The 19,659-nt window shown below is 37.1% G+C and overlaps 1 protein-coding gene across 6 annotated transcripts in view; it reads left to right on the forward strand.

Annotated features, from left to right (window-relative positions):
- SPAG16 (sperm associated antigen 16) overlaps positions 1–19,659 on the forward strand; it is a 1,454,415-nt gene that overhangs the window by 358,136 nt on the left and 1,076,620 nt on the right. For all 6 annotated transcript variants that reach the window (XM_078328429.1, XM_078328427.1, XM_078328430.1 and 3 more), the window contains one exon: positions 13,635–13,704. In XM_078328429.1, coding sequence (XP_078184555.1) covers positions 13,635–13,704 — 70 coding nt within the window. The remainder of the gene's footprint in view (positions 1–13,634; positions 13,705–19,659) is intronic.

Consider the following 19,659-nt stretch of genomic DNA (forward strand, 5'->3'; position numbering starts at 1 on the left):
GTTCTACTATAAGGGCACATGCACATGAATGTTCACTGCAGCACTGTTTACAATAGCAAAGACCTGGAACCAACCCAAATGCCCATCGATGATAGATTGGATTGGGAAAATGTGGCACATATACACCATGAAATATTATCCAGCAATCATAAATGATGAGTTTGTGTTGTTTGTAGGGACATGGATTAATCTGGAGAACATCATTCTCAGCAAACTGACACAAGAACAGAAAATGAAATACCACATATTCTCACTCATAGGCAGGTGATGAACAATGAGAACACATGGACACAGGGAAGGGAGTACCAAACACGGGGGTTTATTGCGGGGAGGAGGGGAGGGACAGCGGGGAGAGGGGGAGCTTGGGAGGGATAGCCTGGGGAGAAATGCCAAATATTAGTGAAGGGGAGGAAGGCAACAAAACACAATGCCATGTGTGTACCTATGCAAATGTCTTGCATATTCTGCACATGTACCCCAAAACCTAAATTGCAATAACAACAAAAAAAAAAAGAAACATTCTGAAAAAGTATTTCTCCATTTCACTACCTATAAACATTATTATAAAATTAGGCCAGGGGTGGTGGCTTATGCTGGTAATCTCAGCACTGTGGGATACCAAGGGAGGTGGATCACTTGAGGTCAGGAGTTTGAGATTAGCCTGGCCAATATGGCGAAACCCTGTCTGTACAAACACAAAAATATTAGCCAGGTGTGGTGGCACACGCCTGTAATCTCAGCTACTCAGGAGGCTGAGGCATGAGAATAGTTTAACCTGGGAGGTGGAGGTTGCAGTTAGCCGAGATGGCCCCATACCACTCCATGCATTCTAGCCTGGGCAACAGAGTGAGACAGTGTCTCAAAAAAATTAAATATTATTTAATTGAGACATAAATTTATAGAAGATTATTAAATTGTAGTTAGAAGAAAAAATTTAGCCATTATGGCCAAACTTGGGTTTAAATGCCAGTTTTGACATCTATAAAAATTAACCTTAGGAAAGTTATTTAAACAAATTGGAGCTCAGATTTCTGTCATATAAAAGGTAGCTACAAATACCAAAGACCTACCTTTTAAGATTGCTATGAAACTTATATGAGATATTTTAATAAATAAAAACTCCCTGCAGTTTTCTCCCAAATGATTATTTGACATGTGTAGATATTGATTCAAGTTTTTGGTCCTTTTGGCTAATGGGTGACATTTTTTTTGGGTTTCTCTATAGACCTAGGCCTAGGGTAGTGGTAAGATACCTTTGGCATATAATTTAAGAAAAAGGAACAAAATGTTTATATGCTACATTAAAACCATTTATCAGTTTATTAGAAAATGTAAAACCACAACTATGCTTTACATTCTATTAATGTTTCCTGGAGATTTTCATTTTGGCCAAACTTTCTGAAGCTACAAAAGCTTGCATGGTGATAATACTTTTTTTTGGATAATTTTATTGTTAAGACATGCTTTAATCAAGTTAATTTTGTCTTTTGTGTGAAATTCTTAGCTACGAAAATGCACAACATCATTTTCTCAATGCCCTATGTGCTTGAATTTAATTTTGTGTTTTGAGTGTTTGAATTGTAAGTAATATTGAATACAATGATGATGATGATGATATGGTTTGGCTGTGTTCCCATCCAAATCTCACCTTGACTTGTAATAATCCCTTCCAAGGGTGGAACCAGCTCGAGGTAATTGAATCATGGGGGTAGTTTCCCCCATGTTGTTCTCGTGATAATGAGTGAGTCTCATGAGACCTGATGGTTTTATAAATGTCTGACATTTCTCCTGCTTGCACTCATTCTCTCCTGCTGCCCTGTGAAGAGGTGACTTCTGCCATGATTGTATATCTCTTGAGGGCTTCCCAGCCCTGTGGAACTGTGAGCCAATTAAACATGTTTTCTTTATAAAATACCCAGTCCTGTGTATTTATTCATAGCAGTGTCAGAATGGATTAATGCAAATGAGTTTAACAGTAATTTAAATTTTTATGGCATTATAATCAAACCTCCAGAATTTCATACCCTTGCTTTTCGTCTAATCTGTCTTCTCCAGTCTCCCAACAAAAGGCTTTTTTCTATATCCTGAGAGGTTAGGAGCTAGATTGAGATCTCTTTTTTTATTTCTTATTCCAGACAGGCCAAGCTTAAACTTTTGCACCCATCTTACTCTTTTTAGTCCTCCTGGTCTTATGCTCATCTCTCATATACCATGTACAATATTTGTGTTTCAAAGTGCTCCTTGGTGGTTTAGTGGGAAGAGCTAAGGATTGGGAATGGCTGGTGTGAATTCCAGTTGTGCTATAAACAGCCAAGTGAGGATTCAAGTTATTTAAATATGTCTGTTTTCTCACTCATTATATAGGGATAAATTATTTGTCGTAAGATTGATAAATGGGTAAGATTAAAACATGTTTGAAAAGTTAAAGTCATTTGATCTATGAGTTAGAGTTGAATTTTGCAAACTACTGTTCAGATGTGCAAAGAACTATATCTTTATTATATCTGCAACTGATTTTATTTTGTCTTTCAACTCCTACTCCTGCTGAAGACAAAATAAAAGACAACATGCATACTAAGGACTTTCCCAATCTTTATGAGTTATACCAGTCTCTTTGGGTTTAACACAGGGTATTTGAATACTATATTAACTGAATGTTTAGCTAAAACATAGTTATTAGTACTAATTTTCTTTCTTCAAATGGCATTCTCTTTTTATTCTTCCTCTGATGGTTCCTAGGAAAAAAGTTGCTTATCTATCCATATAGCTTGAAGTCTTCAGGCTATTTCACTCTCCAATGTACTGTGCTGGTTTGATTAGGTTGGTGGTGTACAGGTACATGGTTCCCGGATAGTTCTGGTTAGCTCCTGGATGATTCCTGGGTAGGAACCACACCTTGCTAAATCCATGGCATCTGTCACAATATCTGTGAGCTCCTTTATATCTGTGGCCTCATTATCCTAACCCTAGTTTTTTTTTTTCTGCTCTAGTACATCAAATATTAACATTTCTATCTACCCCACTGAGGTAGTTGAGGCTTCTGATTTCTCTGTACTGCAAATACAAGCCATGAGCAATTTGGAAACCAGTTAGGGCCCATCTACACAGATACACTCTTTTCAGCCAATTTTCAACACCACCTGGAGAGTAGTATGTTTTTCTAGCAGAATGTAAAATATGACTCTTTTAGGGAGTTGTCAATTTTTCTAGGCTATTCCCTGGAAAACTAAGAGCAAGTGTATTTATATTCCTGGGGTATCCCTAGAGTATCTGGCTTTATTTGCTTTTCATTTCCAACTGACCCCACTTGCATTGTTCACTTGGTAGGTAAACTAGGATTCACATCTGACCTATTGTATCTTGTCCCTCAGGCATCTCGTCCCTCAGGCACAGAACTCTTTTCACTTCTTTGTTCTATTGGATGGAATATCTTCTTATCTTCTTTTATGTTATGAAATACTCTGTGTCCTCATTCGTTCCAGCATTCCTGATTTACACCTATTTTCACAGGGTAATTTTTAATAAATTTCACTTTTACCCCCAAAATATCCCAATTTGAAAAATCTTTATTAATGGGAAAAGTCTAAAGAGCTAATTTCTTGATATTTAATATGGAACAGTTATTCCCACTCTTAACTGAATGTTGAAAAAAGTAAAATAAAACGAAGCAGTTAGGATTTATAAATAGCTTTTCTCTCTCAACCAAATCTGCTGATCAAGATGGCAGATTCACTACAATTTGAGAAAGTCAAATTTAAATAGGAGATGCTATTGCCACCACTGGGCTGTCACCACAAGTTTTACCATGGGCAATGCTGATAATGAATACTTGATACTCTTCCAGAATTGTGTTATGCTTGTTAATAAAAACAGGATGTAGTAGCCACCATTTTCAGGATAATTTCCATACCCTACATTGTTCCTTGTATCACCAGATTTTGTTCAGAATCCAAAATGGGTACATAGGAGTGATCGAGCCAATCAAAGTCCTGGTTATAGGAAAGACTGTGTAAATATCTGATATCTATTGCAAAAGGTGGAAGACTCATAATTTTCTAAATCAAAATTGCTAAGTGGACAAAGTGACTGTCGAATACCCCTTATACCAGTCTAAACCAAGGCTCAATCAACCTATTCTCCCAATTAGGGCACTGAATATAGTCCTAGTCCTATTAGCTCTCTAGGTGTATCCTTGCAGAACAAGCCGACGTTACCACGTAATGAACTGAAACTGTTTGGTTACCCTTCATACAAAGAATAATTTATGGCCAACCAACCCTTTCTTTCTGTTGTGGCATACTAATCAGTTATACTCTCAGTGTACAGGCAGAGATTAGCCTTTTAAATTGAACCTATTAGTAGTGTGTCATGAAGCTATAGAATGAATTTATGCAAAACATGTGTACAGAGAAAATATATTAAAATACATGAAAAGTTTATAATCTAAAATAGAAGATATTTTACCTTTTGTGCTTGTCTTTTGAAAATTTCTTCATTTCAATGTTTGATACAGTTAAACTCTGAGAATTCACTTCCAATCAAAACTTTAGAATGGGAGTTAAGACCTTTAAGAAGCATCTTATGTTTTCTCTCTGGATTCCTGATTGTCACTTTTTAAAAAACCTTATCTTAATAAGTATTTAGCTTACTGTGTTTCTCTTTAAACCTATATCTTGCATAAAGAAGGATTGTATAATACCTTAAAAATTTTGAATATTATCTAGATTGTATATGAAAGAGTGAAAACACACTATGAAATGACAAAAACCAAACAGGAAATGTTTGTTTTCAAATTTCTTTTGAAGATAATAGACAGTCAATCGACATTTATTTAAAATACAATGAAAAACCTATGATTTTGTTTGTAATTTTCAGAACTATTGAAAATATTGTTCAAAATTTTATTAGTGCTCCATGACCCAAAAAAGGTGAAATATAATTGATTTGTAAGTATATATGTATAATATGTTATCTTTTTTGGATCATGGGAATCTAACTTAGAATATTCTGTCTATATACATATATAATATACATATAATATACATTTATATGTATATATAATATACACTAAATCTAAATATATATATTTTTAGGTCTGTCTGCTTGGAGAATCTAGGAGTAATGTCACTTCACAAGTAATCAGTATATCCAGTGTTAAGACATTGGTTTCTAATATCACTCTTTAATAAAAGGAAAAAAAAAACAAGGTTCTTTGGAGAAATGTCTGACTCTAGGGCTGGGCAGAGAAAACACTAGATGAGCCTGGAGCACATGGAACATTTTCTTGTAAGGAAGTGCTCAAAAGGTAGAACAGAAAAGAAAAAAAACTCAACAAAATTATGGGGTGTCAGCCGGGCATGTTGGCTCATGCCTGTAATCCCAGCACTTTGAGAGGCACAGATGGGCAGATCACCAGGTCAGGAGTCTGAGACCAGCCTGGCGGTCTCATGATGAAATCCTGTTTCTACGAAAAATACAAAAATTAGTTGGGTGTGGTGATGCATGCCTGTAGTCCCAGCTACTCATGAGGCTGAGGCAGGAGACTCGCTTGAGCCAGGGAGGCGGAGTTGGCAGTGAGCTAACTGCAACTTCGAGCCTGGGTGACAGAGCAAGACTCTGTCTCAAATACTAAATGTCTTTGATTCCTTTATGGTATAAATAAATGATGAATAAAGACATGTGAGACAGTAGACAAATCTCTTACACAGAAGAATCCCAAGTAATATATGTTGATAATCCTTCCCACCAGTAGGTGGAGCTTAACAACTCAGCTGTTAAATGTTGGTTGCACTGAATAAGTAATGACTTGCTTGTTCAAGGTCTGAGTTCAACCCCTGGATATCGTTAATTTTCTGTCTGATTGATCTGTCTAGTCTATTATTGTCAGTGGAGTGTTAAAGTCTCCCTCTATTATTGTGTGGGAGTCTAAGTCTCTTTGTAAGTCATTAAGAACTTGCCTTATGTATCTGGGTGCTCCTGTATTGGGTCCATATATGTTTAGGATCGTTAGCTCTTCTTGTTGTATCGATCCTTTTACCATTATGTAATGGCCTTTTTTGTCTCTTTTGATCTTTGTTGCTTTAAAGTCTATTTTATCAGAGATGAGAATTGCAACTCCTGCTTTTTTTTTTGCTCTCCATTTGCTTGGTAAATCTTCCTCCATCCCTTTATTTTGAGCCTTTGTGTATTCTTGCATGTGAGATGGGTTTCCTGGATACAACACACTGATGGGTTTTGGTTTTTTAATCCAATTTGCCAGTCTGTGTCTTTTGATTGGTGCATTTAGTCCATTTACATTTAGGGTTAATATTATTATGTGTGAATTTGATACTGCCATTTTGATGCTAGCTGGCTGTTTTGCCTGTTAGTTGATGTAGATTCTTCATTATGTTGATGCTCTTTAGCATTTAGTGTGATTTTGGAATGACTCATACGGGTTGTTCCTTTCTATGTGTGGTGCCTTTTTCAGGAGCTCTTGTAAAGTAGGCCTGGTGGTGACAAAATCTCTGAGTACTTGCTTGTTTGCAAAGCATTTTATTTTTCCTTCACTTATGAAGCTCAGTTTGGCTGGATATGAAATTCTGGGTTGAAAGTTCTTTTCTTTAAGGATGTTGAATATTGGCCCTCACTCTCTTCTGGCTTGTAGGGTTTCTGCCGAGAGATCTGCTGTGAGTCTGATGCACTTCCCTTTGTGGGTGACTCAACCTTTCTCTCTGGCTGCCCTTAGTATTTTCTCCTTTATTTCAACCCTGGTGAATCTGATGATTATGTGCCTTGGGGTTGCTCTTCTTGTGGAATATCTTTGTGGTGTTCCATGTATTTCCTGCATTTGAGTGTTGGCCTGTCTTGCTAGGTGGGGGAAATTTTCCTGGATAATATCCTGAAGAGTATTTTCCAGCTTGGATACATTCTCTTCATCACATTCTGGTACACCTATCAAATGTAGGTTAGGTCTCTTCACATAGTTTCACAATTCTTGGAGACTGTTCATTCCTTTTTGCGCTTTTTTCTCTGATCTTGGTTTCTCATTTTATTTCATTGAGTTGATCTTCAACTTCTGATATTCTTTCTTCTGCTTGGTCAATTCGGCTGTTGAAACTTGTGCATGCTTCGCGAAGTTCTTGTGTTGTGTTTTTCAGCTCCTTCAATTCATTCATATTCCTCTCTAAGTTATCCATCCTTGTTATCATTTCCTCGAATATTTTTTCAAGGTTCTTAGTTTCTTTGCATTGATTTAAAACATGTTCTTTTAGCTATCAGAAGTTTCTCATTATCCACCTTCTGAAGTCTAATTCCATCATTTCGTCACACTTATTCTCTGTCCAGCTTTGTTCCCTTGCTGGTGAGGAGTTTTGGTTTTTTGTAGGAGTCGAGGTGTTCTGGTTTCAAGTGTTTTTTTTCTTTTTGTGCTGGTTTCTTCCCATCTTTGTGGATTTATCCACCTTTCATCTGAGTAGTTGCTGCCTTTTCGATTGGGTCTCTGAGTGGACGCCCAGATTGTTGATGATGAAGTATTTCTTTTACTTGGTTTTCCTTCTACCAGTCTAGCCCCTCCACTTTATGACTGTTGAGGTCCACTCCAGGCCCTGCTTGTCTAGGGTGCACCTATAGTGGCTGTTACCAGTTTCTTTTTTTGCTATCTTTGTCCCAGAATGATGCCTGCCAAATGTCAGTCTTCTGGTTATAGAGGGGTTAGGGAGCTGCTTGATGAGATGGTCTGTACTTTATAGGAACTAAATTGTTGATCTGTGAACTCTGTTGTTCATTCAGGGCTGTTATGTTGCTACATTTAATTCTGCTTCAGCAGAACTTATTATAAAAACCCCTTTTTTTCTCAGATGCTTTGTCTCAGGGGGTTGGGGTTTTCTTTATGAGTGTCTGTTGTGCTGTCCTGTCCATCTAGGAGGCAGTCTAGTCATTATTTGCCTGCCAAGGCTTTGCCCTGCTGGTGTGAGGCCCGCCCTGTTGCGGCAGGCTCTGCCCTGCTGCTGCGGTCTTTGCCCTGCTGCCATGGGCTATGCCCTGTGGAGAGGTCTCTCTGTTGTGGCAGGTTGCCTCGGCAAGGGCAGGCTGCATCAGCAATGGGAGTGTACCTCATTAAGGGTGCGTTGCCTCGCTATGCTCCTTTCCCAGCGAGCTGCACCGTTCTTGGTTCAGCTGTGCCCACAGTAAAACTCTCCACCTGAAGCATTTGGAATTGCCGTTATGTTTGTCACACTGCCCTGGCCCAAAGGCCATTTCCCTGGATTCTCCTGGCCTGGCTCACTGTCCATGTCCAATTCAATCAGATGGATATTTACAGAACTCTCCACCCCAAATACACAGAATATACATTCTTCTCAGCACTACATCACACCTACTCTAAAATTGACCACATAATTGGAAGTAAAGCACTCTTCAGCAAATGCAAAAAAAACTGAAATCATAACGAACAGTCTCTCAGAACATAGTGCAATCAAGTTAGAACTCAGAATTCAGAAACCAACCAAGAACTGCATAGCTTCATGTAAACTGAACAACTGACTCTTGAATGTTGACTGGATAAAAAATGAAATGAAGGCAGAAATAAAGAAGTTCCTCAAAACCAATGAGAACGAACACACAACATGCCATAATCTCTGGGACATATTTAAAGCAGTCTCTAGAGGAAAATATATAGCAATAAGTGCCCATATGAGGAGAATGGAGAGATCCAAAACTGACACCCTATAGTCAAAATTGAAACGTCTAGAGGAGCAAGATCAAAAAATCTCAAAACCTAGCAGAAGACAAGAAATAACTTAGATCAGATCTGAACTGAAGGAGATAGAAACACGAAAAACCCTTCAAAAAAATCAATAAATCCAAGAGCTTGTTTTTTGAAAAGATCAACAAAATAGACAGACCGCTAGCCAGATTGATAAAAGAGAAAAGAGAGAACAACCACATAGATGCAATAAAAAATGATAAAGGTGAAATCACCATGGATTTTACAGAAATTCAAACCATTATCAGAGAATATTACAAACAACTCTATGCACATAAACTAGTAAACCTGGAAGAAATGGATAAATTCCTGGACTCCTGTGTCCTCCCAAGCCTAAACCAGGAGGAAGTTGAAACTATGAATAGACCAATAACAAGGTCAGAAGTCGAGGCAGCAATTAAGAGCCTAGCACACCAAAAAAGTCCAAGTCCAGATGGGTTCACAGCTGAATTCTACCAGACACACAAAAAGGAACTGGTACCATTCCTTCTGAAACTATTCCAAATAATCCAAAAAGAAGGAATCCTTCCCAAATCATTTTATGAAACCAACATCATCCTGATACAAAAACCCAGCAGAGACCCAACAATAAAGAAAACTTCAGGCCAATATCCATGATGAACATAGATGCAAAAATCTTCAATAAAATATTGTCAAGCCGATTGCAATAGCACATCAAAAAACTTATCCATCATGATCAGGTAGGATTCATCCTGGGAATGTAAGGCTGGTTCAACATACGCAAGTCTATAAACGTAATTCACCACATAAACAGAACCAAAAACAAAAACCACATGATTATCTCAATTGACGCAGAGAAGGCCTTTGACAAAATTCAACAGCCCTTTATGCTAAAAACCCTCAATAAACTCGGTATTGATGGAATGTATCTCAAAGTAATAAAAGCTATTTACGACAAACCAACAGCCAATATCATACTTAATGGGCAAAAACTGGAAGCATTCCCTTTGAAATCTGGCACTAGACAAGGATGCCTTCTTTCACCACTCCTACTCAATATAGTACTGGAAGTTCTAGGCAGAGCAGTCAGGCAAGAAAAAGAATAAAGGGCATTCAAATAGAAAAAATAGAAGATAAATGGTCTCTATTTGCAGACGACATGATAGTATACTTAGAGGACCCCATCGCCTCAGACCAAAAACTCCTGAAACTGATAAGCAACTTCAGTAAAGTCTCAGGATATAAAATCAATGTGCAAAAATCACAAGCATTCCTCTACACCAATAACAGACTTAAAGAAACCAAATCAAGAACGAACTGCCATTCACAATTGCTACAAAAAGAATAAAATACCTAGGAATACAACTTATAAAGAATGCAAGGGACCTCTTCAAGGAGAACTACAAACCACTGCTCAACAAAATAAGAGAGGACACAAACAGATGGAGAAACATTCCATGTTCATGGTTAGGAAGAATTAATATCGTGAAAATGGCTATACTGCCCAAAGTAATTTACAGAATCAATGCTATCCCCATCAAGCTACCATTGACTTTCTTCACAGAACTGGAAAAAACCACCATGAACTTCATATGGAACCAAAAGAGAGCCTGCATAGCCAAGTCAATTCTAAGAGAAAAGAACACAGCGGCGGGCATCACACTACCGGATTTCAAACTATACTACAAGGCTACACTAATCAAAACAGCATGGTACTGGTACCAAAACAGAGATATAAACCAATGGAACAAAACAGAGGCATCGGAGGCAACACAACATATCTACAACCATACAATCTTTGATAAACCTGACAAAAACAAGCAATGGGGAAAGGATTCCCTGTTTAATAAATGGTGTTGGGAAAACTGGCTAGCCATGGGCAGAAAGCAGAAACTGGACCCCTTCCTGACACCTTACACTAAAATTAACTCTAGATGGATTAAGGACTTATACATAAGACCTGGCACCATAAAAACCCTAGAAGAAAATCTAGGCAAAACCATTCAGGACATAGGAGTAGGCAAGGACTTCATGAACAAAACACCAAATGCATTGGCAACGAAAGCCAAAATAGACAAATGGGACCTAATCAAACTCCACAGCTTCTGCATGGCAAAAGAAACAGTCACTAGAGTGAATCAGCAACCAACAGAATGGGAAAAATATTTTTGCAGTTTACCCATCTGACAAAGGGCTGATATCCAGTATTTACAAAGAACTCAAACAAATTTACAGGAAAAAAACAAACAAGCCCATTCAAAAATGGGCAAAGGATATGAACAGACACTTCACAAAAGAAGACAGATATGAGGGCAACAGTCATATGAAAAAATGCTCATCATCACTGGTCATTAGAGACATAAGTCAAAACCACATTGAGATACCATCTCATGCCAGTTAGAATGGTGATCATTAAAAATTCTGGAGACAGCAGATGCTGGAGAGGATGTGGAGAAAAAGGAACACTTTTACACTGTTGGTGGGAGTGTAAATTAGTTCAACCATTGTGGAAGACAGTGTGGCGATTCCTCGAGGCCTTAGAAATAGAAATTTCATTTGACCCAGCAATCCCATAACTGGATATATATCCAAAGGACTATAAATCGTTCTACTATAAGGACACATGCACATGAATGTTCATTGCAGCACTGTTTACAATAGCAAAGACCTGGAACCAACCCAAATGCCCATCGATGATAGACTGCATTGGGAAAATGTGGCACATATACACAATGGAATATGATGCAGCAATCAGAAATGATGAGTTTATGTCGTTTGTAGGGACACGTATTAATCTGGAGAAGATCATTCTCAGCAAACTGACTCAAGAACAGAAAATGAAATACCGAATATTCTCACTGTGATGAACAATGAGAACACATGGACACAAAGAGGGGAGTACTAAACCCTGGGGTTTATAGGTGGGAAAAGGGGATGGCCAGCGGGGGACGGAGCTGGGGAAGGGTAGCCTGTGGAGAAATGCCAAATGTGCATGAAGGGGAGAAAGGAAGCAAAAACACTGCCATGTGTGTACCTATGCAACTGTCTTGAATGTTTTGCACATGTACCCCAAAACCTAATATGCAATAAAAAATAAAAATTAAAAAAATAAGTAATTACTTGCATCCAGAAATTCAATGGAAATAGGGTGGAAAGTCACTTTACAGTAAGGAGACCTGGCAACCTTCTTATCATGTGATCGAAGGATCAAGGTTAATATCATCAGTTTTAAATCATGTTGGTAGCATGTACCTCAGGTGTAATATGCTAATAATGGCATTTCTCCCTGATGGTCTTCTTCTTGCAAATTCATAACTTTAGTCTAACCATGGGAAAAAAATATCAGATAACCTCAAATTTAGGGCTATTCTGTAAAATAGTGTCAGATTAAGATTCCCCAAAATGGTCAAGTACATTAAAATCAGGGAAAATCTGTGTATTAGTCAATTTTGTGCTGCTATAAAGGAATACCTAAGACTGCGTAATTTATAAGGAAAAAAAATTATTTGCCTCATGGTTCTGCGGACTGTACAAAAAGTGTAGCACCAGCATCTTCTTCTGGTGAGGGCTTCAGGAAGCTTTTACTCACAGTGGAAGGTGAATGGGGAGCAAGTGTGTCACATGGCAAGAGAGGGAGCAAGAGAGAGGAGGGAGTTCCCAAACTCTTCGAAACAACTAGATTTTTTAAGAACAGTGGGAAGGAAATTCCCCAAGCCGACCACGAAAGATCTTTTCCATTACCCAAACACTTCCCACTAGGCCCCACCTCCAACATTGGGGATTACGTTTCAACAAGAGATTTGGAGAGGACAAATATCCAAAGTATATCATTCTGAGAAACTAGCCCCATCCAGAGGAGAAAAATGAGACCTAAAAACTAGTTATAAGGTGGTATTCTGGGTGTGATTTTGAAACTTAAAAAGGATATTATGGAAAAGTGAATAAAACTAAAAATATAACCTGTAGTTCATAACAATGTATCAATATTGGTTCATTTTTCGTGAAAAATGTATCATGACAATGTTTGATGTTATTGGGGAAAAGGGGTATGGGACATACAGGAATTCTCAGTACTACATTAGCAATTATTCTGTTCATCTTGAGCTATTCTAAATAAGAAGTTTATTTTTGAAATTTGTAATTCTTTTGGCTTCTAGGAATAGATATTAATCTTTTACTCTTTTTCTTGACCTAGGCATTTCATCAGCACTCATCTGTAGGTTATAATTAATAAATTATGTTATTTTCTGTTAATAAAAAATATTGTTATTCAGTCATAGTACAAAAAAGCTTATATCTGTATGTAATTGAACAGATGGTATTCGGTGTTGGTATAATCATATACAATGCAAGATGAAATAGCTTTGTAAGGTCAAATTTTAAATTTAAGTCTATTTTTCAGGAATACTGGTAAATCATGAACCAAGCTAATAAATATTCTTAATTATAAGACATGTTTAATAAAGTAGAGAATATATTTGGGTGTAAAATGAGCTAAGAGTTTGGGAATGCAAACAACCTCTTCATATTTTACTTTCCAAGAAATAATTACCTTATATTTTATAAATATAAAGATGATAGTTATTGTGAAACAATTTAAATAGATGAAAAACCTCTCTCAAAATAGAGAATTGAGTAATTATTAAACTGTGCAACGAGTATTTTTAATTCAGAAAACTATGCCATGAAATAAATGTTTCAGATGCTTGCCCAAAATAATTAATAATTAGCTGTGGAATTATATTTTAATTTAAAATTATGTTTTTCTATTGTTAAAATTTGTTTTATTTAAAAAATACTTAGGTATAAATTTAAAAGATATTAATATTTTTAATATTTTACAATGGATATTTAAATATTGTGTTTTATGTAACTTTTAAAAAGTCATTTAATATATAACTTCATTTCTTTTAATTTTATTTTTTAGATTTCTGGACTTCAAGAAACATTGAAGAACATGGAAATAGGACATAGTTACTATGTTACTGAAACTAAAGGTAAATGTAAAATGTGATGAAGCTCTAATTTAATATAGTTTGGTGATTTCTCAACCTTATGAGTGATTAATATTCTAGAGATATTTAAAACTGAGTAAGTGATGGCTATTTCACAAATTAAAATTTTAATAAAAAATAAGAAATATTGATATCATACTGTATGGATTAATTTTAGAGAAAAACAAGTCAACTATAATTAAAGGGTTTCTGCTTCTGGCCATTATACCTGGTACCAGACTAGCCTTCTCTGTATAAATAACTCTAAATCTAAGCTGTAAGATCAGACAACTTTTAGGCAATAGAAAACAGCCATCTCAAGCAACAGCAGGCAATTGACAGAAGGAAAATTTATAAGGTGAACTCTGCTATCACCATGTCTTTGGGTCTGTGGAAAGTTCCAAACTGAGCTTTGTGGAGATTGATGCCAATAAGAGCATGGCAATCTTGATAATTGGAAATACCAGAGACTCCAGTTCACAGCTTTTGAAGCAACTAGGGAAGAGAGAGCTACAAAGAGGAGTAGCTCAGTTTGTGAGGGAGTTTACTAGGAGTCTTTAGCTGAGGCTGCATTACATGTATATAACAACGCTACCTGAGGCTTACAGACTTACAAAGGAGATATAATTCTATAGGACCATGAGGAGGTCAGAGATTCTAGAAGTCAAGTGGTGATGGGAGACATTACAAGTCATGCCATTCCTGGGTGGAAAGACCTCTTTCACACCTTGTTAACACATTAACATTCAGCATCCACGTCCTCCTTATAAAACCAGGAACATGGCTAACACAGCATTCCTTGGTAGAACACATAGTTTGGAGTTTGAGTCTTGTCAAGTTATAGGGCCATAAGAAACATTTAGGGCTTTCCATGGATCCCACCCTAACACAGCATAAAATTAAGCCTAGGATTGGATTGTCAGCAAAAAATGGAACTGCCTTCAAGAACAAAAAATTACATCCTTTTGAGGAAGGCAGTTGTCCAGAGTCTTTATAGTCTTTTACTTATGTTGCCTAGCAAATCATCAAGCATTTCTATATATGAATAGGAACAGGAAAATGTGACCCACAATCAAGACAATAAGCAGTAGGGATTTTTATTTTTGTAATCCCGTCCACAACAGCGTGGGAGCTCATGCACTCTTTTTCTCTCCAACTAAATAAACCATTTTCTTTTTTTTTTAAAAAAAAAAAAAAAAGACAAAAAGCAGTAAATGGAAACCTACTGTAAAGTAGCTAAGTTGTATTTAGAGGATAGAAAATGCTAAAGCAGATATTTCAATTATGTTCAAGGACTTAAGGGAAAATACTAATAAGTGAACAGATGGGTAATTTCAGCAGAGAAATGAAAATACATATCAAAGCAAATTGAAGTTCTAGAACTGAAAAATAGAATAACTAAAATGAACTTCTTGTTTTTGTTGAGATGGAACCTTGCTCTGTCACCCAGGTTGGAGTGCAGTGGCATGATCTCGGCTCACTGCAACTTCTGCCTCCCAGATTCAAGCAATTCTAGTGCCTCACCCTCTTGAGTAGCTAGTACTAGAGGCGTGTGCCACCAAGACCCGCTAAGTTTTGTATTTTTAGTATAGATGGTGTTTGGCCAGGCCAGACTTCTGACCACAAGTGATCCCCCAGTGTCGGACCTCCCAAAGTGCTGGGATTAGAGCTTTGAACCACTGTACCCAGTTTAAAGTTTTATTGAATGCGCTCACAACAAATTAGAGATGAAAGAAGTGTCAGTAAATTAGACAAGAGTACAATGAAGACATCTAGTCTAAAGAAGAAAGATAAAAAGATTAAAGGAAATTGCCTATTCAACATAAATAAAATTAAAGTCCCCAAAAAGAGAATAATGAAAATGGAGCATAACAATATTTAAACAAACCATGGCCCTTAAATTTCCCCAAATGGATGTAAAGTATAAACTTAAACACCTAAGAAGAGGGCTAATCATACACATAAAGAGAACCACTTCTGGACATGCTGTGTTCAAATAGTTGAAAATTTAAGTGAGAAATCTTGAAAGTAATAATTCAAATGCAGGCTGATTTCTCATAGGAAATACTGGAGGATAGAAACAATAAATTCTTAAAGTACAGAAAAAAATTTAATTCAGAATTTTATGCCTAACAAAAATATTCTTTATAATTTAGATAAAACATAGACTTTTTTTTATTGCATTCTAGGTTTTGGGGTACATGTGCAGAACGTGCAAGACAGTTGCATAGGAACACACATAGCAGTGTGTTTTGCCTCCTTTCTCCCCTTCACCCACATTTGTCATTTTTCCCCAGGCTATCCCTCCCCACCTCCCTCTGCCACTGGCCATCCCCTTTTCCCCCCTATAGAACCCAGTGTTTAGTACTCCCCTCCCTGTGTCCATGTGTTCTCATTTTTTATTACCCTCCTATGAGTGAAAATATGTGGTATTTCATTTTCTGTTCTCTAAATTCATCCATGTCCCTACAAACGACATGAACTCATCATTTCTGATTGCTGCATCATATTCCATGGTGTATATGTGCCACATTTTCCCAATCTAGTCTATCATCAATGGGCATTTGGGTTGGTTCCAGGTCTTTGCTATTGTAAACAGTGCTGCAGTGAACATTCATGTGCATGTGTCCTTATAGTAGAACGATTTATAGTCCTTTGGATATATATCCAGTTATGGGATTGCTGGGTCAAATGAAATTTCTATTTCTAAGGCCTCGAGGAATCGCCACACTGTCTTCCACAATGGTTGAACTAACTTACACTCCCACCAACAGTGTAAAAGTGTTCCTTTTTCTCCACATCCTCTCCAGCATCTGCTGTCTCCAGAATTTTTAATGATCACCATTCTAACTGGCATGAGATGGTATCTCAATGTGGTTTTGACTTATGTCTCTAATGACCAGTGATGATGAGCATTTTTTCATATGACTGTTGCCCTCATATCTGTCTTCTTTTGTGAAGTGTCTGTTCATATCCTTTGCCCATTTTTGAATGGGCTTGTTTGTTTTTTTTTTCTGTAAATCTGTTTGAGTTCTTTGTAAATACTGGATATCAGCCCTTTGTCAGATGGGTAAACTGCAAAAATTTTTTCCCATTCTGTTGGTTGCCGATTCACTCTAGTGACTGTTTCTTTTGCCATGCAGAAGCTGTGGAGTTTGATTAGGTCCCATTTGTCTATTTTGGCTTTCGTTGCCAATGCTTTTGGTGTTTTGTTCATGAAGTCCTTGCCTACTCCTATGTCCTGAATGGTTTTGCCTAGATTTTCTTCTAGGGTTTTTATGGTGCCAGGTCTTATGTTTAAGCCTTTAATCCATCTGGAGTTAATTTTAGTGTAAGGTGTCAGGAAGGGGTCCAGTTTCTGCTTTCTGCCCATGGCTAGCCAGTTTTCCCAACACCATTTATTAAACAGGGAATCCTTTTCCTATTGCTTGTTTTTGTCAGGTTTATCAAAGATTGTATGACTGTAGATATGTTGTGTTGCCTCCGATGCCTCTGTTTTGTTCCATTGGTTTATATCTCTGTTTTGGTACCAGTACCATGCTGTTTTGATTAGTGTAGCCTTGTAGTATAGTTTGAAATCCGGTAGTGTGATGCCTGCCACTGTGTTCTTTTCTCTTAGAATTGACTTGGCTATGCAGGCTCTCTTTTGGTTCCATATGAAGTTCATGGTGGTTTTTTCCAGTTCTGTGAAGAAAGTCAATGGTAGCTTGATGGGGATAGCATTGATTCTGTAAATTACTTTGGGCAGTATAGCCATTTTCACGATATTAAATCTTCCTAACTTTTCAAAAAAATCAATAAATCCAAGAGCTGGTTTTTCGAAAAGATCAACAAATAGACAAACCACTAACCAGAATGATAAAAAAGAAAAGAGAGAACAACCAAATAGATGCAATAAAAAATGATAAATTGGAAATCACTACGGATTCCACAGAAATTTAAACCATCATCAAAAAATATTACAAACAACTCTATGCACTTGAACTAGTAAACCTGGAATAAATGGATAAATTTCTGGGCTCCTGTGTCTTCCGAAGCCTAAACCAGGAGGAAGCTGAAACTATGAATAGACCAATAACAAAGTCTGAAGTCGAGGCAGCAATTAAGAGCCTACCACACAAAAAAAGCCCAGGTCCAGATGGGTTCACAGCCGAATTCTACCAGACACACATAGAAGAGCTGGTACCATTTCTTTTGAAGCTGTTCCAAATAATCCAAATAGAGGGACTCCTTCCCAAATCCTTTTATGAGACCAACATCATCCTGATACCAAAACCCAGCAGAGACCCAACAAGAAAAGAAAACTTCAGGCCAATATCCATGATGAACATAGATGCAAAAATCTTCAATAAAATATTGGCAAGCTGATTGCAACAGCAAATCAAAAAACTTATCCATCATGATCAAGTAGGAGTCATTCCAGGAATGCAAGGCTGGTTCAACATACGCAAGTCTATTAACATAATTCACCACATAAACAGAACCAAAAACAAAAACCACATGATTATCTCAATTGACACAGAGAAGGCCTTTGACAAAATTCAACAGCCCTTTATGCTAAAAACCCTCAATAACTCGGTATCGATGGAACATTTCTCAAAGTAATAAAAGCTATTTATGACAAACCAACAGCCAATATCATACTTAATGGGCAAAAACTGGAGGAAGCATTCCCTTTGAAAACTGGCACTAGACAAGGATGCCCTTTCTCACCACTTCTACTCAATATAGTACTGGAAGTTCTAGCCAGAGCAGTCAGGCGAGAAAAAGAATAAAGGGCATTCAAATAGGAAAAATGGAAGACAAATTGTCTCTATTTGCAGACGACATGATAGTATACCTAGAGGACCCCATCGCCTCAGCCCAAAAACTCCTGGAACTGATATGCATCTTCAGCAAAGTCTCAGGATATAAAATCCGTGTGCAAAAATCACAAGCATTCCTATACACCAATAAGGGACTTAAAGAGAGCCAAATCAAGAACAAACTGCCATTCACAATTGCTACCAAAAGAATAAAATACCTAGGAATACAACTCTCAAGGAACGTAAGGGACCTCTTCAAGGAAAAGTACAAACCACTGCTCAACCAAATAAGAGAGGACACAAACAGATGGAGAAACATTCCATGTTCATGATTAGGAAAACATAGACATTTTAAGATAAAGGAAAGCGGAGAGATTTTGTTGCAAGCCTATCCATACAACAGGAAATACAAAGAACTTTTTTCGGGCTAAAAGGAAAATTTACCAGAAGGAAAATAAGATTTATTACAATTGATTACAGAGAATTAAAAATGTTAAATTTGGATGAATGTAGTGGCTCATGCCTATAATCCCAGCACTTTGCAAGGCCAAAGCGGGTAAATCACGAGGTCAAGAGATTGAGTCTATCCTGGTCAACAAGGTGAAACTCCGTCTCTACTAAAAATACAAAAATTAGCTGGGCATGGTGGTGTCCACCTGTAGTTTCAGTTAGTTGGGAGGCAGAGGCAGGATAATTGCTTGAACCCAGAAAGCGGAGGTTGCCGTGAGCCGAGATGGTGCCATTGCACTCCAGTCTGGGTAACAACAGCGAAACGTTGTCTCAAAAAAAAAAAAAAAAATTCTGGTGAAAACAAGAATTATGTTTTCCTTTTCCAATGTTCTCAGGAAAAGTGACTGATTAAAATAAAAATGATAGTATCATAAGATAACATTTATAAGGTATGTAAAATAAAAGATAGGAAAATAAATTGAGGTATGGTGGAAATGTTTTATATCTTAATTTTGGTAGTAGTTACATGCCTGCTTATATTTGTCAAAACACACCGAATTATACAATTAAAATGCATAATTTGCATACGATAAAATACATAAGCTTAAATATACTTAAAAAAATCTTATTTTAAGTTCTGGGGTACATGTGCAGATCCTGCAAGATTGTAACGTAGGTATACACATACCATGGTGGTTTGCTG

The sequence above is a fragment of the Callithrix jacchus genome, chromosome 6 (genome assembly GCF_049354715.1).
Source record: "Callithrix jacchus isolate 240 chromosome 6, calJac240_pri, whole genome shotgun sequence".
Lineage (NCBI taxonomy): Eukaryota > Metazoa > Chordata > Mammalia > Primates > Cebidae > Callithrix > Callithrix jacchus.